This window comes from Meles meles, chromosome 4 (assembly GCF_922984935.1).
Source record: "Meles meles chromosome 4, mMelMel3.1 paternal haplotype, whole genome shotgun sequence".
NCBI classification, from domain to species: Eukaryota; Metazoa; Chordata; class Mammalia; order Carnivora; family Mustelidae; genus Meles; species Meles meles.
In genome coordinates this window covers 62,952,831-62,976,269 of record NC_060069.1, presented here as the reverse complement: position 1 = coordinate 62,976,269, position 23,439 = coordinate 62,952,831, and the positions used below count along the sequence as shown (strand labels likewise).

The following is a 23,439-nucleotide window of genomic DNA, read 5'->3' as shown; positions in this document are numbered from 1 at the left end:
GCTTTTAACCTGTATACAGAACACTACTGTTTTATCCATCTCACAGGGTTGAATTATGATCTAATATATTTGCTTGTAAATGGTAAATCCTTATATGAACGTCTCCTTGTAGAAAGTGAAGGGGCCCATATTTAGCATATTTTGATCATAACTTGATACTTATCTAGAAAATACAACACACACAAACCATGTAAACAAAAATGGTCCTCAAGGAGATCATGATTATGAAACGAATGGAATTTTGTTTTCAGTTTTCCCCATCACTTTTTGGCAATCTGTTCTCTCCCAGTATCCTTCTGGTTATTTGAGTGCCTACTTTAGTGACCCTACCCCAGTAAAGAACTCATGCTATTGTCCTAAGTCCTCCTATAAGAGAACTTGTTACAAGTAGCAGTTACTTTTTCTGTCCTCTCCCCAATGGTATATACATATCTGATGATCTAAATGGAACTTTTTATATTAAATGGTTGTTCATGATACAGTTTTAAATACTTCATTTTTCTACTTAGACATTTTATAAAATGCTAACATTTCTGAAACTGGGGGCTCTTATGTGGTTTGTTTCTTTCCTGCTATCCAACAAAAGCTATTTTTAAATTGATTAGCTTATAATCTGGGAATCTTGGAATTGGGTACACAGAACATATAGTTCAGAGGAGATTTGAAAATTTTAACATTTATTTTTGACAGATGATTCAATCATAGATTTAAAATTCAAAATTAATAAACAAGTAGACAATGAAAAGTCTTCCTCCTAAACTTGTTGTTCCCATAAGTACTGTTCTCCAGAGGCAAACGTCTTTTGTACTAGAGCATATATAGTTTTTTCTTTATACAAATGACAACATATAGAATCTTAACACACATTTTTTTTCTATTTTTTTTCTGAGCAAAAATTGCATCTTAGAGATTTTGCATCTCCAATGCATAAGTGGATTCATTCTTCTTTTTATAAACTGGATATTACTCCATTGTACAGATATGATATGATTTATCTAACCTTCATAGAATTTTTAAGTTTTTTTCTCTTAAGCAATATGAGGCACCAGGATTCCCATATCCTTCACAACTCAGTTCATAATCAAACTTACCGAAGCTTTTTATAAAGTAAAAATAAGAGATATTTTATATACTTTTTATGCATAAAAGACATTTATAGTTATTTTTTTCTGTGAAGTGCCAGTTCATATTCATAGACTATTTTTTTTTTATTGGCTTTTCAGGTTTTTTTGTTTTACGTATTAAAGAAACTCGGCCGTTTAGCTAGGGAATGAATTGTAACTATTTTTTCCCTAGGTTTTCAATTATCTTTAGTTTACAGTGATTCTTGTCATGTAGGAAACTAAGTTTGTATCATTGGGGTAATTAATGGTTTTTTATCTTCTGGGTATGTTCTCATACTCAAAAATGTCTCTCCCTTGCTAGGATTATTAAAAATTATCTTCCATTGTTTCCTCCATACTTCTATGATCTAGATTTATCCTTAAAAGGTGGATTCATCTGGAATGTATTGTGGTATAAGATATCATAGGGTGGATACTATTTTGTTATTTTAGTTGAGATTTTTATTTAAATCTAACAGTTTGTTGGAAATGTGGATATTTTAAAGTTTTAAAAATAACACACCTGTTTTTATTGTTACACAAAAGCCTTAAGTGGATAGGAAAAAAAAAAAGAAGAAGAAGAAAGAAATCAGTCATCTGTTATCATATGCCTATTGGTCAGGAATCTTAAGTTAATCAGGGAAGGGGAAGGGGAAATAGAGTAGACATAGGGCTGGGCAGGAGATGGAGTTAGAGTAAGAAGAAGGGCAAATATCTTCATATTTTTAATCTTCACTGTTACAGAGTGCTTCTTAAGACATTCATTAGTGCATAAATGTATTTTGAATATAATTTGAAGTTTTTCAAATATAAAGTAACATTTCTCCATATTTGGGAACAAGATTAAAGTTTTAAAAATGGATAGAATGAGACGAGAATTATACTGTTTTTACTCTGGCAATTCTATTCATATATACTAGAGGGATAAAATACTTTTTTAATACTCTGTAAGTAGGTGATTAAACCTTTGCAGAAACATTAAGATACTAGAGATTTTGAAAATCCCATCTTATAAGGTTGAAAATTTCCACTTAAAAAAATAAAAAGATAAAAAGCTGGGTTTTATCCATACTCAATTTAATCTTTAATAAATGCATTGCAAGATATTTATTGATTTTTTAAAAAAATGTTTACCATTTGAAAATATATTCTATGTATAAGAAACTCATTATCAGATGCTGGTGTTATAGATAAATAAGTTTCCAGTTTAAAATGTTAAAGTAAATCAGTAAGTATAATTTCCTGTTTCCACTCAAAGATTACTAAAGGAGATCTGTAATACATTATGAGGAACTGGGGATAGATAGGAACGTGAGGTACCGGTATAAAAATACATCCAAAATAAGTAAGGAACTTATGACATGCACACATAGTAACTAAATAAACATTGAAGAAATGCCAAAGATACATAGCTCGTTACATATAATGGGTTACAACCACATACAGTGATTATAATGTGCTTTAAAAAGGGGGAAGGGGGCACCTGGGTTGTTGAGTCAGTTGATTGTTTAACTCTTAGTTTTGGCTCAGGCCATGATCTTGATTGAGGTTGTGGGATCAAGCCCCACTTAGAGTTCTGTCCTTAGTGTGAGTCTGCTTCAGTCTTTCTCCCTCCTCTTCCCATGCTCTTGTGCACTCATTCTCTCTCTGAAACAAATAAATAAATTCTTCAAAAAATAAAAATAAAGAGCCATGCAGTCCCAGACAGAACAAACCCAGAGAGCCCATCGTGTGAGTTCCAGCCCCTCAAACAGCAGGTTTGATGCTCAGAACAAATGATGTGCTTCAGTTGAATCTAAAGAAAGAAGACCTGGGTCCCAGCTAAAGTCAGACAGAGGCAGTTCCTTCTTAGAAGGGATGATCTGCCTTTTTGTTCTATTCAGGGTCTTAAACTAAGGCAAGTAAGCCCTAACCACATTAGGGAGAATAATCTGCTTTAGTCAGTCTATCAATTCAAATGTCAATCTCATCTGAAAACACCCTCATTGACCTACCCAGAATAATATTTGACCAAAGATCTGAGTACCTAGTGGCCCAATCAAATTGACACATAAAATTAACCATCTCAGTGCCTATAATGAGAAATCATTTTTTTTTTTTTTTTTTAAATATTTTATTTATTTGACAGAGAGAAATCACAACTAGGCAGAGAGACAGGCAGAGAGAGAGGAGGAAGCAGGCTCCCTGCTGAGCAGAGAGCCCGATGTGGGGCTCGATCCCAGGACCCTGGGATCATGACCTGAGCCGAAGGCAGGGGCCTTAACCCACTGAGCCACCCAGGCGCCCCGAGAAATCATTTTTTAAATACCCATAGGCATCATTATCGCGATTGGAACATCACTGTATTGTGGAATTCAGGAAAACCAGGGAGATAAATTGTTTCTACACAACTGAAGTTACAAAACATTACTGAAATGAAAAGAAAGTGATTTAATTTTATTATAGCGTGTAGCATGTGGTACTTTTATTTAGAATCTTACACTTGCTATTTGAATAAGTGATCAACTTAGATATCTTACAAATATACAGTGAATACTTACATGTGCAGGGGAAAGCAGAGTGTGGGAGAGATAAAGTGTTTGAATTATTAAACATATTTTTAAATACTTAAGAAATCTGTCAGTGTGCCTAGGTATCACTATTCAATTAAGGTAAATGTTGACTTAATTTCTTTGTATTTCACTTATGTGATCATTTACTATAAGGTTTTGCTTTTCAGGCTGAAAGTGTACTTGCAAAGAGCATGCAGCTTTAGGATTGAGATGGTGATTACATTTGAGGTCTTCAATAGACTTGCGGTGGGAAATTAAACAAGTGGCATAAACAGTCATTGCCTGAACTTGCTTATTTTATGAACTGTAATAAAAGTGCTTGTTATCAAATGTTAAGTATGGAGCATTTTGAACTCGTTGGATGAAACACTTAATTTGAATTTACTCAGCCTTTAAATAAATTTAAAAGATTAATTGACCTGCACAAATTTGCTACCAACCTTCTCTTTCCCATGGTGGCTAACTTCTAGTAAAATGAAGGAAATTAACATTTTTTTCTACTTCCCTCTCAGATATAAGTGTTCACAGGGGTTGAGTAGATCATTATCTCTTACCTGATGTAGATCTACTATAATCCACTGAGGTGTTGTGTAGAAAAACACTTCACATTAGGCTACAGATTTTAGAATCACTTAAGGTCAATGAATTCGGCCTGGATTATAAAGTACTGAATAATAAAAAGTTTTGGAGAATGGGGTTTCTATGCCAGGAATGTTCCATTCTTAAGGGAAATCCCTGGGGAAAAACTCCAACCTGAAAATTGGGTTCCTTTTTATCCTATTTTACTCTGAAAATAGCTAGGAACAAAAGCACTGAAAGGAACGAAATGAACACAGGCTTGAGGGTACAGTACTTCCTCCCCTCATCACTGGTGAAATCACAGGAGAATAGCAGTGGGGGATCAGGTGGTGAGAGAGACAGAAGCAAAGAGAGGAAAAATGGTATGAGTTGGTGAGATAAGTCTTCTACAGAACTTTGCAGGGAAACGCTGGGCTTCATAGATAAGGAAGAGACCCTAGGAAGGTTCCTTACGGAATTGTGTTGTCCCTGACCCTTCATTTGTGCTTCATCTTGACAGAAGCCTCACTAGCCAAGTAGTTCCAGCTATAGGTTCCAGCCATCTGGGCCAAACAATGCTATTTTTCTATACTCCATCCTCCCTCTGTACATAGTCAAGATTTAGCAACATTGATGTAGTTTAATAGATCTCAACTGTCAAAATATATTGAAAAGCAATTCTTTTTTTTAAAGATTTTATTTATTTGTTTGACAGACAGAGATCACAAGTAGGCAGGGAGGCAGGCAGAGAGAGAGGAGAAAGCAGGCTCCCTGCTGAGCAGAGAGCCTAATGCAGGACTCAATCCCAGGACCCTGGGATCAGGACCTGAGCCAAAGGCAGAGGCTTTAACCTACTGAGCCTCCCAGGCATCCCTGAAAAGCAATTCTTAATAATGCTCATTCTGTTGACATCTTATTTGGTTTACAAAAGAAGTTTTTTATAGGTGACAGAGGTGGTAATACAAACCTTTAGAGAAAAGAAAGATTTGTTAATAAATGGGTGAAGTAAAGCAAGCCAGAGTAGGGAAAAGAATATGGAAGTATTTTAGGGAATGCAATCTTGAAGGCTGGATATTGCCCTTTTGATTTGGCTGAAAACAGAGAACATGTAAGCAATGATGTAGCTAGAAGGAATCACAGAAATGGAATGCAGTGAAAATAGTAAAGCTATTCAATGGGTTTAGCCATGGCAAGTACAGAGAGGCAAGGGTATCTGTAATGGCTTCAAAAAAAAATGTTCTGGGGTGGTAAAAGGTGGAGACAAAACGAGAAGTGTGCTTTGTGAAAATTGTAGAGCAAAAAAGAATGCAAGAATTGATTGCAGTGGGGTCATGTGAGTTGTTTTAGCAACTTGCATATATGGGAAACATACTTATTGCAAGAGGGAGGCTATTATATAGCAATAATGACTAAATAAAAATAAGATCAAATACTACATTTAAGGGGCCCTTGGGTAGCTCAGTCAATTAAGCATCTGCCTTCACCTCAGGTCATGATCCCAGAATCCTGAGATCAAGCCCAGAGTTCCTGTAGTCAAGTCCCTGCCTCAATGGGGAGTCTGCTTCTCCCTCTCTCTCTGCCCCTTCCCCCAGCTCATGCTCTCTCTCTCACTCACTTTCTCTCTCTCAAAAAAAAAAAAAAAAAAAAAAAAAAAACTTAAAAAAATATATATTAGACTTAAGTTTTACCTTTTTTAAAATTTAATTCCTTCAGAGATACATATTGTGGAATTTAGAATTGTTGCCTTTTAATCCATGCTATTCTTCTGTTGAGAAAAAAAAAATTCTAAGGGAATTTCTCTAACAGAAATCTAAGGAATAACAGTGTGGCAGATATTGGGAGTGGATATTAAGAATTATATATACAAAAGAAAATGAAAGCCAAACAAAAACAAACTAACAACAACAACAACAAAAAACCCAAAAAACAACACCATAGCAATAAAGAAGTGAAAGCCAAACCTGTATTTTCACTGATGTTGAGCAGGATACATGTCTCAGATAGAAGTAAGGGGAAACACGTAAATCACTTGTTAAAATGATTTTTAATTTTGTTGGCTAAGCATCTGGGGAGAGAAAAGACTAGATTCCATCAAATCTTTATTAAAAACATTAAAGAGTATAACAGTCTTGGTTTCACAAATTCAAATTCAAATGCATCCAGGCACCATTCAGTGAATGTGAGTGAGTGAAGCCGGCTGTGTGTGAGACTCCCGTGATGGGACACCTGTTAATATGTTGCCTGACAAAGGCATTCACATTCAATTAGGAAAAAAATCTAGTCTGGCTGAACAGATACCTTTAAAGGTCCCAATTCTCAACAGCTGGATCTGTCAAAAGTACTCAGAATTTTGTACATGATATAAAGTAGTTTCTTTGCTTTTCATAATCTAGTACTTAAAGGTAGCTCTTTTGGGAGAATATTAAAACACTGCCAAAACTGTCCCAGGTTGATCTAAAACCTTCAGGAATTTGTCCCAGGAGTATATCAGGAAGTGAAAGAGAAATGACTCTCTTTTCAGAAAATCAGATTTTCCAAAGAAGCAAATTGGTGGGGCTCACTCTACAAATTTTAGGTTTTTGTGCTTTACTCCACATATATATAAGTAACATTAAACTGAAACCTTGTCTTGTTTATAAACTTTCACACAGGCCTTCCATTTTAATTGATTTTTAACTTCATTGCAAAGATCTATCAGGTCCTCCAAAAAAGTTGGATAGATACTGAAACATTGTTATATGTTGGAAAAATCTAGCACTGTAGTTAAAAAAAATTGCAACAATTCACTTTCTAAGTACTAGACTATAATTTCCAAATCTTTTGATCAGTTATATTTAAAAGGATTTTTGAAATTATATCGTGCCAAAGAAACTTGGAGGGGGATATTGAAGAATCAATGTCTTGATACAATGACAAATATGTATTGAATATATACTTTCTGCTTGATGTGAGATGTGTTGTTCTCACTGCTAATGTCTTACTTTTCTCATGATTATGGGTGAGGAGATTGGTATTTTTCCATAAAAGTTCAAACTTAAGACTTGAGGGAATATACTTTTAAGAATAAATGGAGAAAATTCCTTCTGTGGTTTCAAAAACAAAATTCTAAGAAGAATAGAATTATAACCTACAAAGCCATCTTTTAAATTTTCTGAAAAACTTAAAAAAAAAAACTTAAACGTTTTAGGGACTCAGCAGTATTTTAAAATATTTCAAATTAAAGAATCATTGCATTTCATAATAAAGCTATGATAAAAATTGTTTTGAGGCACCAACAGCAAGCAGAGTTTGATTTGGTCCAATGCTAGTCACAGTTTAGTGAGCATCCGAACCATAGGGAAATGTCACAATGTAGGTTCCTGAGCTCCATCCCTAAAGGTAGCCTATTCCCATTCCAGAGGACAAGGTAGAAATTTATATTTCTAGCAGGTTCCTGAATGACATTGATACAGCTGATCTATGGACTGTATTTCGAGTAGCACTGATTTTGGGGTGTCCCGAGAAGCGTAGTGTATGCTAACAATTTAAATTATGTTTTTCAGAAAAATCATTTCAACTGTTCCAGAAAAGCTAACTGCCAAGAAAACAATGTCAGTTCCATACAAATACAAGGTGATGCTGATTATTTCATCAACCATCTTGGAGTTCCCACCGTGCAGTTTGCCTTTGAGGACATCAAAGCATTAGAGGTGATTGTTCCTAAAAATGCAAAATACACAAACCCATACACACAAACATACACACTATTTAGCAGACATGCAGAATTTGATTTTATCCTGGCCAGTTGTCTTTCTTACCAAGTAGGTCACTATAGGAGGCTGCTTCATTTAGAGAGTTATTCTTGTTGTTCAGAGGCTTTGTAACAGTATTTGAAAACATCAGCTCTTTTCAATAGTATTGAATTCAATTTTAAAAGATTTATACTGTCACTCACATTTTCACAGTGTGCTTCACAACAAGAAATTTGCAGTAGTTGGATTAACATCAAAACATAATTGTAATCTTCAGTATTCACAGAAACAGATGACATGGGCAATAGATTCTTCTCTCCTTGCCCAAGGGAAAATGCATTTCACATATTGTATATTAATGTGAGTCTTGTGGATTAGCTACCCTAAGTTTGTCAATACTTTGCCTGCCCAAAAAGATACACTTTTTTTGTGAGGAGAGGAGGTTTTTTCGCCAAAGATTATCACAGAATCCTGATTTACCTTAACTAAGTCTGTGCTCATCCATTTGTTGAACTTCAAACCTTTCGAACTTCCTCAGAATTGTGATACAGAAAACTGTTTCTCTGTAGTTCTAAACCTTTTGGAATATTTTACCTTTCACAAGTTGTGCATGCTTTATTAGGAGCTATTTGAATGCTGGGTGGCCTGCTTGAGGTAATTATTAAATTAACAATATAAATAGCGGCTGGAAAATAGAATTAAGTTGAAGAACTATAGTTGAAGAACTAGAGATGCTCCTGAAAAGTCGTGTTTAAATTACATTTTTATGGACACAACTTCAGGTATGCGGTATCTTAATTGCTGATAGCTTTAGTGATATTTTGGTTTGTTTCTCAGCAGCACTCCCACACTCATCCCTGAGTTCCTCTGTAAACAGCTAATGGTCACTAATGACTTAAATTCATGGAGGGAGAAACTCTGGGTGAATCCTATTGTAATGAGGTGATTTCCTGTGTAATAGAAAAGTTATCACTACAATTTATCTGTTTTTTTTTAATTGTATTTTCATATGCTATTGTTGTGTAACAATGGGATCCATGTGTAGAGGTAGCTTATCTTTTACCATGCTCACTATATACACTTAGTATTAAGATAATAGCTCAGGGCACCTGGGTGGCTCAGTGGGTTAATCGTCTGCCTTTGGCTCAGGTCATGATCTCAGGGTCCTGGGATCGAGCCCCACATCAGGCTCTCTGCTCAGCAGGGAGCCTGCTTCCCCCTCACTCCTGCCTACTTGTGATCTCTGTTTGTCAAATAAATAAATAAAATCTAAAACAAACAAACAAAAACCAATAGCTCATTTTGAATTTTCCTGCTGGATATCTTTTAATATTTCTTCATCATCCTCCTATTTTAGTCCATCTAGCTCCTGTCATGTTAACATGTTGAATGATAGCTTTTATTCCATCCATGTCTAATTCACCATGGTTGAATCTTAAGCCAAGAATTTAGGGGGTGCCTGGGTGGCTCAGTGGGTTAAAGCCTCTGCCTTCAGCTCAGATCATGATCCCAGGGTCCTGGGATCGAGCCCCGCATTAGGGTCTCTGCTTAGCAGGGAGCCTGCTTCTTCCTCTCTCTCTGCCTGCTTCTCTGCCTACTTGTGATCTCTGTCTGTCAAATAAATAAATAAAATCTTAAAAAAAAAAAAAAGAATTTAGACACAGTATAGTATAGCCTTAGGAATGGGTCTATACTTAACTCTGATACTTATGAGACAAATGAATTAACCTCTTTCAGACTTATTTTGCAGATGAGGAACCTTGCTATACTTAAGGAATCTACTCCTTAGAGCCCTGGTGAGATTAAATGAGATGTACATGGAAGGGATTTAGCTAATATTGAGCACATAATAAGGCCTCCATCAACTCCAGCTATCATCACAGGTATTATTATCTGATTGTAGGTTCAACATATTAATGGAAGAATCTCCAAACTTTTTAGACAAGAACACATTAGTGGAAAAGAGGAGCTTGTTAATTATTAGGGAAAACAAGCTTCTAAGGGTGAAGAGGTGGGATATAAGGAGGATCACCGAGAGGATCTGAGGTGTTATTAGAAAGATTTGGAAACAGGTCATAGTTAAGTTCTAAGAAGGCACTGTTATCCTTGTGAAATTCCTATGGCTAAAGTCAATCCAGTAGAACTGGCTTAGTCTGAAAGAGCTAATCACTTCTTTTTTTTTCAAATTATACCTCAAATGTCCAATTCCCATCAACAAAATTATTTTTTATTGTATTTGTCTCTAAAAAGGCAATTAAAAGAGAATCTCCTATGCTTTATAACAAATGACCTTGTTTATAATGCTTTAGTGTGGAAAACGATTTTATGCATTTGTCCTTTGCAAAATATAAATGCTTCATGTGAGGTAATTTTGTGTAGCAAATTCTTCCAAGAGCAGATAATAACCTTTGCTTTCTGCATTAACCTATAATAAACATTTATATACGTTGAGAGGAATTATAAATATTGACAGGCTTTATCCATCATATAAAGAATATTTACCCTATGTCAATTAGTAAAGCAGGGAGGAAATTAGATCTTTTTCATGAAATTGAAATTAGATTTAAAAATATATTGTATATGTATTTATAGTTACATATTACACATATTATGCATAAAATTTATAAAATACCACTTATTGAATACTTGATGTACTAAAATTTTTATTTCATCTTACAGAATATTTACAATATCATTATGAGTTGGCTATTATTATTAATGCTTTTTTGCTGAGGATGAAATGAAGCTTAAAATCAAGTAACTTATCCAAAGTCATAAAACTAATAAATGGCCAAGACAGAAGTTGATTTGGATCTATTTATTGGTAAGCCCATGTTCTCAGCTATTATACTAAAGGTTGCAACTTGGGCAAAATTCAGTTCACAGATATATTCTGTTTGCTTTGAGCTTTGGTGAAAAACGGGATGTCTGGAAACATTTTTCCCCCATGGGAGGAATTGGCTAAATTGTGCATTACTCACCAGCTTGCCATGTTCTTTATTAAGGAGTCTGCATGTTGTTTGTCCTAGAATACAGTTAAGAAGACTATTTCTTCAATGCCTGTTGCTATCACAAATTGGGAAATGAAACAATCTAATAGGCCACGTTTCCTGAGACTTGCGTTGCCTGCATTACCCCCATAGCTCTTGTAGGACTAGGTTCATTATCACCACCCTCATTTTGAGTAAAAGAGCTCAAAGTGGATAATTCTACAGTACTTTTCACTTTATAAATTGTATGTATTCTAAATGAGCTAATTTTATAATTATGCTTGTGTTTTGGGAGACATTATTTATTTAAATTTTATTTGGGTGATTATAATGCTAAACTTCAGTGCTTTTACCCATTTTTTTTTCTCCAAAGGATTGATTATGGATCTACTATAGTCAGTTTCAACAAATGAATGATAAAGGGGAAAAAAACTTTAGGAAAAGAAACTAGTGCCTCAGACACCAATTTTAATGGACATATGGGATATTATTCTAAAATTATTTTTTATGGGGTGCCTGAGTGGCTCAGCGGGTTAAAGCCTTTGCCTTCAGCTCAGGTCATGATCCCAGGGTTCTGGGATCGAGCCCCGCATCAGGCTCTCTGCTCAGCGGGGAGCCTGCTTCCTCTTTCTCTGCCTGCCTCTCTGCTTACTTGTGATCTCTGTCTGTCAAATAAATAAAATCTTAAAAAAATTATTTTTTGTGAAACATAACATTTTATAATATCCATCCCTAATATTTCATGGTTCCATACTTCCATCAATACATTTTCCCTGGGTGCTTATATATTGAATAAGATTGTATGAGGCATATTTCATCTTTAGTTTTTCTTGTTGTCTATACTCAAATTTTTCAATAATTAAATTTCACAAATGCAAAGCAATGTATGGCTTTGCCAAATGCTAGAATTACTCCTTCTCATAAAATATTGCCCTGTTAATTGAAATGTCTCTAGTTGTAAGTTTCATTTAAGTAAGGTTTTCAATTTGTAAACATTGTTGCACCTGTTAGGAGAAGCATTCTGCACAGATTAAATACAATGCAGAGATTGCTGAAAAGGAAATGAAAAGACAGATGCTTTCTGATTAAGAGTGCAATATTTATGACAGACTGCTGGTCCGATGCACATTTCTTCTGTCACTTAACAGCTGTTTCACATAGTTTTTGTTCCAGATCAGTATATTTACTCTCCATAGGGCATGTCAGAGGATCTGGCTTTCTTAGTATATCAAAAGATCAATCCATGCCCTAGTAAGCTCTCTATCACAAATTGAAGCTCTGGTTCCTCACGCTGTTTAACCTTATATTTTTTGCTCTTCTGATTGAAACATTCTTTTTTGAACCCAATTTACCTCTATAATGGAGCATTTAACATTTAAATGATAATGAGATAAAGAGGTATTATAGCTTTTATACAGCCAAGGTTTTTGCATAATTGTTTCAATATCATTCAGTAACTGAAAACCAAGTAGCATAGGTGTTTTGAAACTTACTCTTTTTAGTTAGATGGCTCTGATATCAATTTTGATGCTTAAACTGATATATAACAGCATGAGTATTTGGGTGTATGTATGGACATGTGAACTTTAACATTAAGGTAATTTTATCACATAAAAATAATTAATTTGCACAGGAACAATACAGATACAACACTACAATACATGTGCACACATTTTGGAGCAAAGTAACTCATAGTTTACATCTCCATTCTTTATATTTTATTCTAAAAGTAGAAGAATATTTTATTTTACTTAGTGATAATTCTTCCACTACATTTTCTGTTGGAACTTAGTCACTGACACTGTTGTGTTAACAGACAATAACAGTTCAAAAGCCAATTAAAAGCTCTTGACTTAAGGAGGAGTTCCTGGGTGGCTTATTCAGTTAAGTGGCTAACTTTTGATTTGGGCTCATGTCATGGTCTCAGGATTGTAAGATCAAGTCCCAGTATGGGCTCTGAGCTGGGTGTAGAGCCTGCTTAAGATTCTCTCTCTCTCTCTCTCTCTGCCCCTCTCCCCACCTCTCTATCTCTAAGGGGGGGGGGGAGCAAGCTCTTGGATTAAGGAACCAAATATTTGTGTGTACCTATGCATAAGTTGTTCTGATATTTTTGCAGTATCTGGTAAAATCTGTTTCATACTGATAGCTATGAAACTTACATAGTCACTTAAAAAAACGAGATTTTTACCTTTCTACTTCATGATAATTGGAAATGAGATGGAAAGGTGTTCTTTAGAGTTTTCTCTAGTTCATTACTTTTCTTTGTAATTTATTTTGTGTAGAGTGTTTTCAGTGTCAATCAAATGATATGGTATTATTATTTTCAGATCATAGAATTCATTTAGGGCAGAGGTTCTTAAACATTTTGTTCTAAAAACCCACTTACCCTCTAAAAGTATTGAAAACTTCAAAGAAGTTTTGAAGTATTGAAAACAAACAAAGAAGGTTTTGTTTATGTGACTAATATGTATAAAGATTTACTACATTAGGAATTAAAACTGAGAAAAATATATATATATTCATTTAAAAATCAATAATAATCCTTTTACAAATTAATATAAATAACTTATTTTTATGAAAGAGGATTATATCTCTCAAGACAAGGAAGTATAAATTAGAAGAGTGACTTTATTTTACCTTTTAACAAATCTCTTTATTGTGAGATTATATGTCATAACTGGATTCTTATATGTGTTTCTACACTTTAATATATTGTTATATGTTGTTTTGGTTGAAATGGATGAAGGGAATCTGGTGTGACAGTCTTTTCATATAATGGCAAGTATTTTTCTTTGATACTACACTAAGACTTGAGAAGTATATTTTCTAATGGTTAGTTTCAATGTGGAATCTGAAACCATATTGATGAGCTTTGTGCAACTTGTACACTTGTGGATAGAGAGAGAAAATGAAAGCATGAAGATATGTAATGTCATTATAATTATGAAAAGAATGTTGATCTCAGGGAGTCCCAAGGGTCTCTAATCACAATGGAGAAATGCTGATTTGGGGAGATGGCCTTGGTTAAACTAGCCTACCTCATCCTTTATGTGTGACAAGGTGTTCAACATTGCTCTTTTTCAAGATTCTGAACTGAGATTCTATATAAACCTATGTGTGTATTTTCCAGGCTCTTCTGGGTATTGCCATCCCATTGCCATTGACAAACAGCATGAAGTAGGGAATATAACACTCTCATAAACGGTGACTCTACAAAGAATTCCACTTCTGAGAAGCCTTCTTTTAGAAGAGAAGGTTAAATCCCAATCAACAAATCAACAGTTATAGAGTAGACTTGAAAAGCTTTGATTGTATAGTATATGAAATGCCTGTCACAGAGGAAGGTGCTATTAAAGTTGCTGTATGCTTCCAGGAGCCTGAGGAGTAAACACAAGAAATTGAAATATGAGACAGATATTGAAAAAAAAAACAACAAAGAATGAAGGAACTCTTAAGACTCAAATGGATAATTCAAAAGATCATACTTCATATTGCCTAATACTTAGGAATGACTGCAAGGAGGACAGATTTCCCCTAGCAGTTGTCCTTGCTTGGAATACTAAGTAAGAACCTTTATTCCAAATGCCTACCACCATTAGATCAAAATATATATGTACTGTATTTTAGCTATGATGATATTTTCAGGGATTGTCTTGTGATCATCCCTGTTATGAGGAAGTCTGTTTTTATAAGGATGTTTTTATAATTTTAGTAATAGTGCTTACACGTGGGAGTAATGACAGACCAACCATGTTGTAAGTTTGGCAATATTTAAGTTAAGAATATAGAGTGACTTAAATGTGATACATTCAGATATTTGCTAAATCAAACTCATTCATTTATTTAGCCAGCAGTTACTAAGTCCTTGCTGTAATCCAGTGCTATGTTAGAAATTCAGAGATGAATAAAATCTGCTCTCCTTCTTGTAAAGTGGTCACAGTCTAGATTAGGACTCAGACATATAAATAATCAAGTAAAGAAAGTATGGTAGAAGTTCTCTTAACTGACTTCCACTTAATCAACTTGTAGAATTCATTGACAATTTCCACTCCTTTAGAACACAAAGATCAATGCCCAGGCCTCCTTGAAGCTCATCATAGTAGATCCTTTCTGAATTTTTACATGCTTATGTTTTCTCAGCCGATATGATATGCTTGCCCAGATCTGGCTATATTCTCAGATCTATATATGCCCTTTGCACTTGTTATAAATAACAAAGTATTTTAATTGCTCTATAAATTTATGAGTCATGAATATGAAAAAAAATTACTTCTAAGAAACCTATAATGATAATGTTATAAACGGTGAATTGCTAATAAAAAATTGATATGCAGTGGACCAGGCAACTCTTAAAGGTTTGGGGAAATTGCAGTAATCTGCATTTTTATTTAATGCATTAAATTTTTAAAATTTTTTATTTAATGCAACGAATTTTTATTTAATGCATTATTTAATGCATTCTGCTTTCTGTCTACTTCACAAACAACTTTAATAATTCCACTAAAGAATAAATCAGCTTGAAATGTAAATAATGTTTAGGAAAGAAATAACAGATTCAAGAGGTCAGTATTTAGAGAAAAGGTCTTGACTTTTCATCAGAATACTGGCCAATAAACATGCACTCACAAGTTCTAAATTAACATATAATACTTTAGAGATTTATTTATTTATTTATACTGATTATTTATTTGAACCACCTTCTAAATAATTAACCTGCCAGTCAGTGGGACAAATCATATTGGCTAAGACAGCTTCTACTATAGAGTGAAGTGATAGAGGCAGAGTAGTATCAAGGAAAATTATATTTAACACATATATCATCTGTGGCAGGAGTTGTTTTGTTCTAAAGCCTTTATACATATTCATTCATTTAATTTAATTGTTGTAACTAGTGCTTCTGAGGAGAGTACCAGTATTGTCATTTTCATTAAAGATGAAACCTAGGGGCGCCTGGGTGGCTCAGGGGGTTAAGCCTCTGCCTTTGGCTCGGGTCATGATCTCAGGGTCCTGGGATCCAGCCCCGCATCTGGCTCTGTGCTCAGCAGGGAGCCTGCTTCTCTCACTCACTCTCTCTCTGCCTGTGTCTGCCTACTTGTGATCTCTCTCTGTGTGTCAAATAAATAAATAAAATCTTAAAAAAATAAATAAATAAAGATGAAACCTAGGCACCAAGTGATCAAGTAACTTGGCCAACCTGTCTACTAAGTGGTAGAATAAGATTCAAACCATCACTGCACTTGAAGATATCTATGCTTTTCCCCCTAATCTTAAACTGTTTCTTGAGATTTTCAACATAAAGCGAACTAGTTCTAAAATACTTTCCACCTCCCTCTATATCCATAGTGCAATGTGTGGTTCTTATTATTATTACTTTCCTATACAAAGGTTTTAAACATTTCAGCTTTGACAATTCTTAAAGTTAAGCAATAGCTGGAAGTGGTAATATTTCTTAACTGAATTTAAAATGAGCTCATAATTTATATATAATGACAAAACTGATACAAATATTTCCTTACAGTAATTTACAAAGTCTTGTCCAAAACCAATAGCATTTATCATTTTATTTCTTTTCTTATTTTTTTTTTTAAGATTTTATTCATTTATTTGACAGACAGAGATCACAAGTAGGCAGAGAGGCAGGCAGAGAGAGGAGGAAGCAGGCTCTCCGCTGAGCAGAGAGCCCGATGCGGGGCTCAATCCCAGGACCCTGAGATCATGACCCGAGCCGAAGGCAGAGGCTTAACCCACTGAGCCACCCAGGCGCCCCCTATCATTTTATTTCTAAGTTCATTTTGGAAGATGAGGACAAGGACAAATTTGTGTCTTCTAATTTTAAGGATAATGACATATTTCTTCAAGTAGAATATTTTGAAATCTAAAACCATTTGAGGAGGGGTACCTGGGTGGCTCAGTCAGTTAAACAACCAACTCTTTGTTTTGGTTCAGATCATGATCTGGGGTTGTGAGATCTGGGTTGTGAGATCAAACTCCACATGAGGCTCCCCACTTAGTGGGGAGTCTGCTTCTCTCCTTCTTGGTCTCTCCCTGCCCTTCCTCCCCCACACATGTTCTCTCTCATTCTCTCTCAAATAAATAAATCTTTAAAAAAAATCAAACTATTTTGGGGATGAATTTAGATGACTCTTTAAAATAAATAATTAAAAATGTTAATAGCAGTTTGGTACCCATATGCTTTAACTATAAACTCCAGAAGGAAACAGCATATCTAGATTTCATACACCCATGGGTGATGACTATGGCCATGATTGAATTTCCTTGTCCATTCCTTAATCTCCACAACTCCATACAATCTTATTTGCATCTGGAATTGCAGGTTTTCAACATCTGTTTCATAGTTTATAGTGTTTCACACAGAAGCTTATGGTTTTGTTTGTTTTTTTCAATAACCAAATGTTTCTACAGAAACTATAAACAAAGACACAACAGTGGCCTTTGAAGTCTCATAAATGTTAAAAAGAAATGGATTGAAGCCAAGGCCACTTGGTTTTTAAAGATCACTATTGCTTCCTCATGAAAGTTCTGGCTTTTATATTAGTCTCAAAAGAGCTGCAGTTGTCTTCAGTCTTTCATGATGCTCTGTCCCTGTGATTTTAAAAGAATGGAGAAGATTCTGAAAGAGAACAAAGTATTTATCAGTATTTTGATTTTCACAGTCTCTTGTCAATAGCATTAGCATTGAAATTAGTTTGACCCATTTTTTCTCTTATTAGTGAAAATGTGTTAAGTCTAAATAGTGTGGGGTTTATGTAGTACTGATCAATGGGCAAAAGTAGGAAAAATTAACTGACTTTATGCACAAAGTCATTTTTAGTTCCTTAAATTAGTATCTTGTCACTTAATTTTTATTCATTGATAATTCTTATCAGAACATTAGAAATGTTATACATACTCCATGTTTAGAGACAATTTCTTTCTTTTTTTTTTAAAGATTTTATTTATTTATTTTTAAATTTTTGTTTATTTGACATACATAGATCACAAGTAGGCAGAGAGGCAGGCAGAGAGAGAGAGGAGGAAGCAGACTCTTCACTGAGCAGAGACCCCAATGTGGGGCTCGATCCCAGGACCCTGGGATCATGACCTGAGCTGAAGGCAGAGGCTTTAACCCATTGAGCCACCCAGGTGCTCCAAAGATTTTGTTTATTTATTTGACAGAGAGAGATCACAAGTAGGCAGAGAGGCTGGCAAAGAGCGAGGGAGAAGCAGGCTCCCCGCTGAACAAAGACCCTGTTGCGGGGCTCGATCCCAGGGCCCTGAGACCATGACCTGAGTGGAAGCTTAACCCACTGAGCCACCCAGGCACCCCTAGAGACAATTTCTGATGTGTCAATCAGGTATACATATATGGAAATGGAACTGAAAGGAAATTTTGTATTATTATTGCTGAGACTTATAGCTAGAAGTCATAAAATAAAATTAGGACATGGCAAAATATTGAGGCTAAATTCAAAGCACTTCTTTTCTATACTGGCTATAGGTTCAGGTTAGGAATGGAAGCTCTGTTGGCTGTCATTGGTTTGCAGACTCTCACCAGTTGTGATTTTGGATAATCCAAGTGGTCAAAATAAGATCAGAGGTTCTTTGGTGGAGGATGGTCATATGAGTGATGGGTCCACAAATGTGCTTGACCCAGAATTTCTCTGCTAAAGTGACTGAAAAAAAGAAAACACTCATAGATTTATTGCTACTTCTAGAGCAACATTGATTATTGAACCCAGGTAACTTAATTCATTACTCTGTAGTAAAAGGAAATAGAAGCTTAAAGAGAATCAGAGACTAGAATGACAGCAACAACAACAACAACAAAAAAAACAATAAATTAAGTCCAGACTTAGTTATTCCTACTCCCAGCCCAGTGCAGCTGTCTGTAGCTGTTCTCTGTTAAATTCCTATTCTGTATGTTCTGTTCTTTTTCACACTTCTTTCCTCAATTTTTTTTTTCTTCTCTCCCCTCTCCCATCTGGCTTCTTTTACCTTTTCCTGCACATAAGGTCATATTTTTCATATCCTTTTATGCTTTTTCTCTCCTTGCCTTTTCTGGATGGTTTTCTGCATCCACTCCCTTTCCTCCCAGTCAATGCACTTTTTTTTTTTTTTTAGTTGACTCTGAAATTTAGTCTATTTTAAGTGATTTAATGTATTTAAATTTGATTATAGGTGAAGCTCTAACCCAATTTCCCCCTAACATTTCAGGGTACAAGGCAATGGTACAAATGTGGGCTGTTATGTGTACCTATTATTTAAATGTTAGAAATCAAACTAAAAAAATGTTGAATAAAATATACTCTTTCCTCTGGATCTGACAAACATCTGTTTAAAATTATTGGGAAGGGTTGAATTGAATGTTCTTAGACTCATGAGAATCCATGAGAATCCACATATCAAGATGTGGTGACAGAGGAAGAATGACCCTCAGCTCCTGATCCTTGATCCTTGGCCACCCTTCTTATTCTGTCCGCCCTTGGCTCCATGCTGTACCATGAGGGGCCTTGTATACATGTATCTGTACCCAGTCTGCACTTGCAAGCATAGTCCCTAACACCCATAAATGGCTATTTCTCATCTACTTCCCAGGCCTACGTTTTTATACTGGAGGGACAGTCTTCCCTGGAGATTATAGACCTGGAAAAGAAGGCTGGTCACTGGAAACAGATATAAGGCCACTTGAGTAGGGAATTCTGAGAGTCTAGAATTCAAGGTAACTAGAACTTAATCCAGGAAGGGAGCCACAGATTCTAAGTAGACACATCCCTTTGAGTTGATTTAAGATCAAAAGACCTTGGAAATAAAGTGACTAAACTCGGGGCACCTGGGGGCTCAGTGGGTTAAAGCTCTGCCTTTGGCTCAGGTCATGATCCCGGGGTCCTGGGATCGAGCCCTGCATGGGGCTCTCTGCTCAGCAGGGAGCCTTCTTCCCTTCCCCTCTCTCTCTGCCTGCCTTTCTGCCTACTTGTGATCTCTGTCAAATGAATAAATAAAATCTTAAAAAAAAAATAAAGTGACTAAACTCTAGATACTAAACTCTAGCTATGTCAAACTGTTGACAGTCCTGGTGTAGGAAAGTATATATTCTTGAGGAAAACTGCTCAAATGCCTTGAGTGAGTGTGTTATCTAAGATTTGTGTCTAAGAAAACTGGAGACCTTAACCAATCATTATAGGATCATTGGCAGTATCAGCTGGGTGTTGACCTAACCTGGGTTCTAAAAGGTGTGGCTATCTAAAGGTTGGGACCTTGAAACTATGAGGCACTCAATACAACAAATCACTTTCAGAATATGTTGAAAATGTGTTTCAAAATTTCAAGCTTAGGGTGCCTGGGTGGCTCAGTCTGTTGAGCATATATGCCTTTGGCTTGGGTCATGATCCCAAGGTCCTGAGCTTGAGTCCCACATCAAGCTCCCTGTTCCATGTGGCACCCAGTTCTCCCTCTGCCTCCTTTCTGACTTGCCCCCCTCTCCCTCTGTCTCTCATGAATAAACAAATAGAATCTAGAAAAAAAATTAAACTTAATGAAGTATAAAAGAAGTGAGAAGTTGTCAAAATGAAAAATATTCAGTTAAACAGACCCATTGTCTGGGACATGTGTTCTAGAGCAAGTTTTCATTTTAGCAAACTTTTTAAGTAAAGAAATGCATGATGGAATCTTGAACAAAATCTGGGCAATCTTCAAGTGCTATGTTCTCTGCCATCTACTCCCTTTTGAAGATTATGATCATATATTACTGTGAAAAGTTTATGAAATTGTGTTTTATGAGCCCAAATGGTGTGTATATGCATACCAAAATATTTTGAGCAAAGAAATATCTTTGGATAATTTTTGACAGAGGAACAGTAGAAATTTCTGTGTTTGAATCTTAATGAGAAAAATGTAAATTCCAAACTAAAACACAAATCAGAAATCTAGAAAGAAGGGAATTCTGGTTAAGAATTTAATCAGCATTTAGTTTTTTTTTTATTCTGTTGGTAGCCATAGTCTTTTCGAATATATCTTGTAAAGAGAGCTCTGCTATGTACCAGAGCATAACTAAAATGCTATACTCGAAAGCAAAATAATTTTACTCTTTGTCTAAGATATAGTTATTGGTAATTTTACATTCATTAAGTTAATGTATGAATGAATGGATGGATACATTTTTTAAAATTAATATTTTGATCATAGCTATGATGTGCTTACAAACCTTAATCTCCTTCCCTTTTCCCTCCTTCCTACCTAACTTCTTTAATCAAATTTTGATCATGCTCTGTATATACTGTTGCTATTGATTTAAGATGAATTAATATAGTTTTCAGACTATTTTAAAACATAATAAACCATAATATTATTATATCATAAATTGATGTAATTATTCATCTTTTATTCTATAAGTTTGCCTACTTTGTTTTGTTATCATAGATAATATTTTGTGGAAATCTGTAGAGTTGATATTTGTTCCTCTCTCCATTTCCTCTGAAGTAGATTCATGGGTATAAAGTTTGGATCAAATTATGAATATTTTAAGCCCTTTGAGATGGAAAAAGATCTTCCTGAATGGTGGTATATTTTAAAACCTTTAAGGTAAAGCACTAGATTGTTCTTTAATCTCACTCTTGCCAACCATGTTCATTAAAAAGAAAAAATATATATATATATTTACCAATATTATAGGCAAAGTGAGTATGCTGTCTTTTAATTGATTTTCTCTTATATAATTTATTCAATATTAATTTACTAACTCATTAAACTATTTTATAAGGATAGCCAATGTGTAGTCTGTGTTTGGAAATGAGTGTCAGCATAGATCAAGATAATTTAATGCCTTTCCAGGTATAAAAATAGAAATAATATGGCTAAGATATTAACTGAAGGGTCCAGCCTGAGAAACAGTACATTTGTAATTAATTTAATAATCAGTACCAGGATGACATTCATAAAGGAGTCTATGCTCAAGTTTATCAAGGCATGTAACCTAAGGCTGAACTTCAAGAAGCTTTGAAGTATTTGGAATGTTGAAGCTGGAAAATAAAAAATGTGTGACAACTAGCTTGACAGGTGTCAGAGATTGCCTTATGAAAGTTCTAGTATATTGTTCAAAACTACTGGAAGGAAACAGTATATAAGATTTCTTCAACAAGGTCATAGCTTCCTAAGAGGATAGGACAGGGGGTGGGGGGGACAAGAAAAGAATTAGAATTAAAAGTGAACATAAGGCAGCTTTTAATGATTCCAAGGTCATAATTTTAAAATTATAGATACCGACTTAGGACTGCACCAAGGCAGACACATGTGTTTAGAGGTAGAGAAGGGGCACAGGTTGTTAAGAGGCCCAGGGCATGATGAATGTCCCTGGAGAGTGGGCTTGCCACCCCTTCAAAAAATTGTGGTGCTGTCACACACAATGATTAGCTTGTAAGGCAACAAAAAAACAGACTTGTACCACATTGTACTCTATCATTCTCTGATGTCACTTTTCAGGAGATGCCACAGGAAAAAGGTCACTTCATCATGGGTGGGTGAGTGGGTGGATGGGGGTTAGTGTGGAAGCAGAAAGTATATCGATATTGCCCTGAATTTTAATGTATTCGTATTTCTATTTCATCCATTTTATTTTTTGATTCCGTGTTTTCATGTATAATATGAAACATTGTTCTAAAAATGAAGAATGGAATTTAGCTTATTTTAAGCAGAAAATTGGGTGCCTGAGTGGCTCTATTGGTGAATTTCTGCCTTCAGCTCAGGTCATGATCCCAGTGTCCTTGGATCCAGCCCCAAGTTAGGCTCCCTGCCAGGCAGGGAGCCTGCTGCTTTCCCTCCTTCCCGCTTGTGATCTCTCTCACTATCTCTGTATCTCTCAAATAAATAAATAAATAAAATCCTTGGAAAAAAATAAACAGAAAATTTAACTGTGATGCTAAAAGATACCATACTCATAGTCATAACCCTAAAAGTTTCCCAATAATATCTGTTAGATTTGTTTATGTTTGTAAAAAATATTCTAGAGAGAAGAAATAATGGGAAGGAACAAATATATTATGGTAACATGAAAAAAAGTTAATCTTTCTGTTCTTTAAAAAATATTAATCATCACCATCAATTAAATTTAATTGAGCACAAACTATGTACAGAACAATATGCTGTGCATTGAGAACAAAGAAAGCTATAATACAATCCATGGTGATCAAGGGATTTATAATCTCTTTAGAGCATCCAGGCATGAACATAAACAAATAAATGGAAATAAAAGGAAGCCAAGGCTCAGTGCCAGGTGATTTCTCTACACATAAGGTGTTGGGTCATATTGAACAGAGTGATTCATTTAAAATTTTAATTATTTTTATTTTCTTAACATTTACATATATATTTAAATCTTTGTTAACATTGCCATAGGTTCTTGAACCCTTCACGAAATACAGATACATCCACCATAAATAATGTAAATCTCAACAGTGCTATGGAAGAAAAATAAAACTGAGATCGTACCTGCCAGACAGTAAATCAGAGAAGT

The 23,439-nt window shown here is 35.0% G+C and overlaps 1 protein-coding gene across 3 annotated transcripts in view; it reads left to right on the top strand.

Moving 5' to 3' along the window:
- NAALADL2 (N-acetylated alpha-linked acidic dipeptidase like 2) overlaps nt 1-23,439 on the top strand; it is a 1,427,879-nt gene that overhangs the window by 1,195,236 nt on the left and 209,204 nt on the right. For 2 of the 3 annotated variants that reach the window (XM_046003219.1, XM_046003218.1), the window contains one exon: nt 7,756-7,902. The exons of the other annotated variant lie outside the window; for it this stretch is intronic. In XM_046003219.1, the coding sequence (XP_045859175.1) occupies nt 7,756-7,902 (147 nt within the window). The remainder of the gene's footprint in view (nt 1-7,755; nt 7,903-23,439) is intronic. 3 annotated transcript variants of the gene reach the window in all.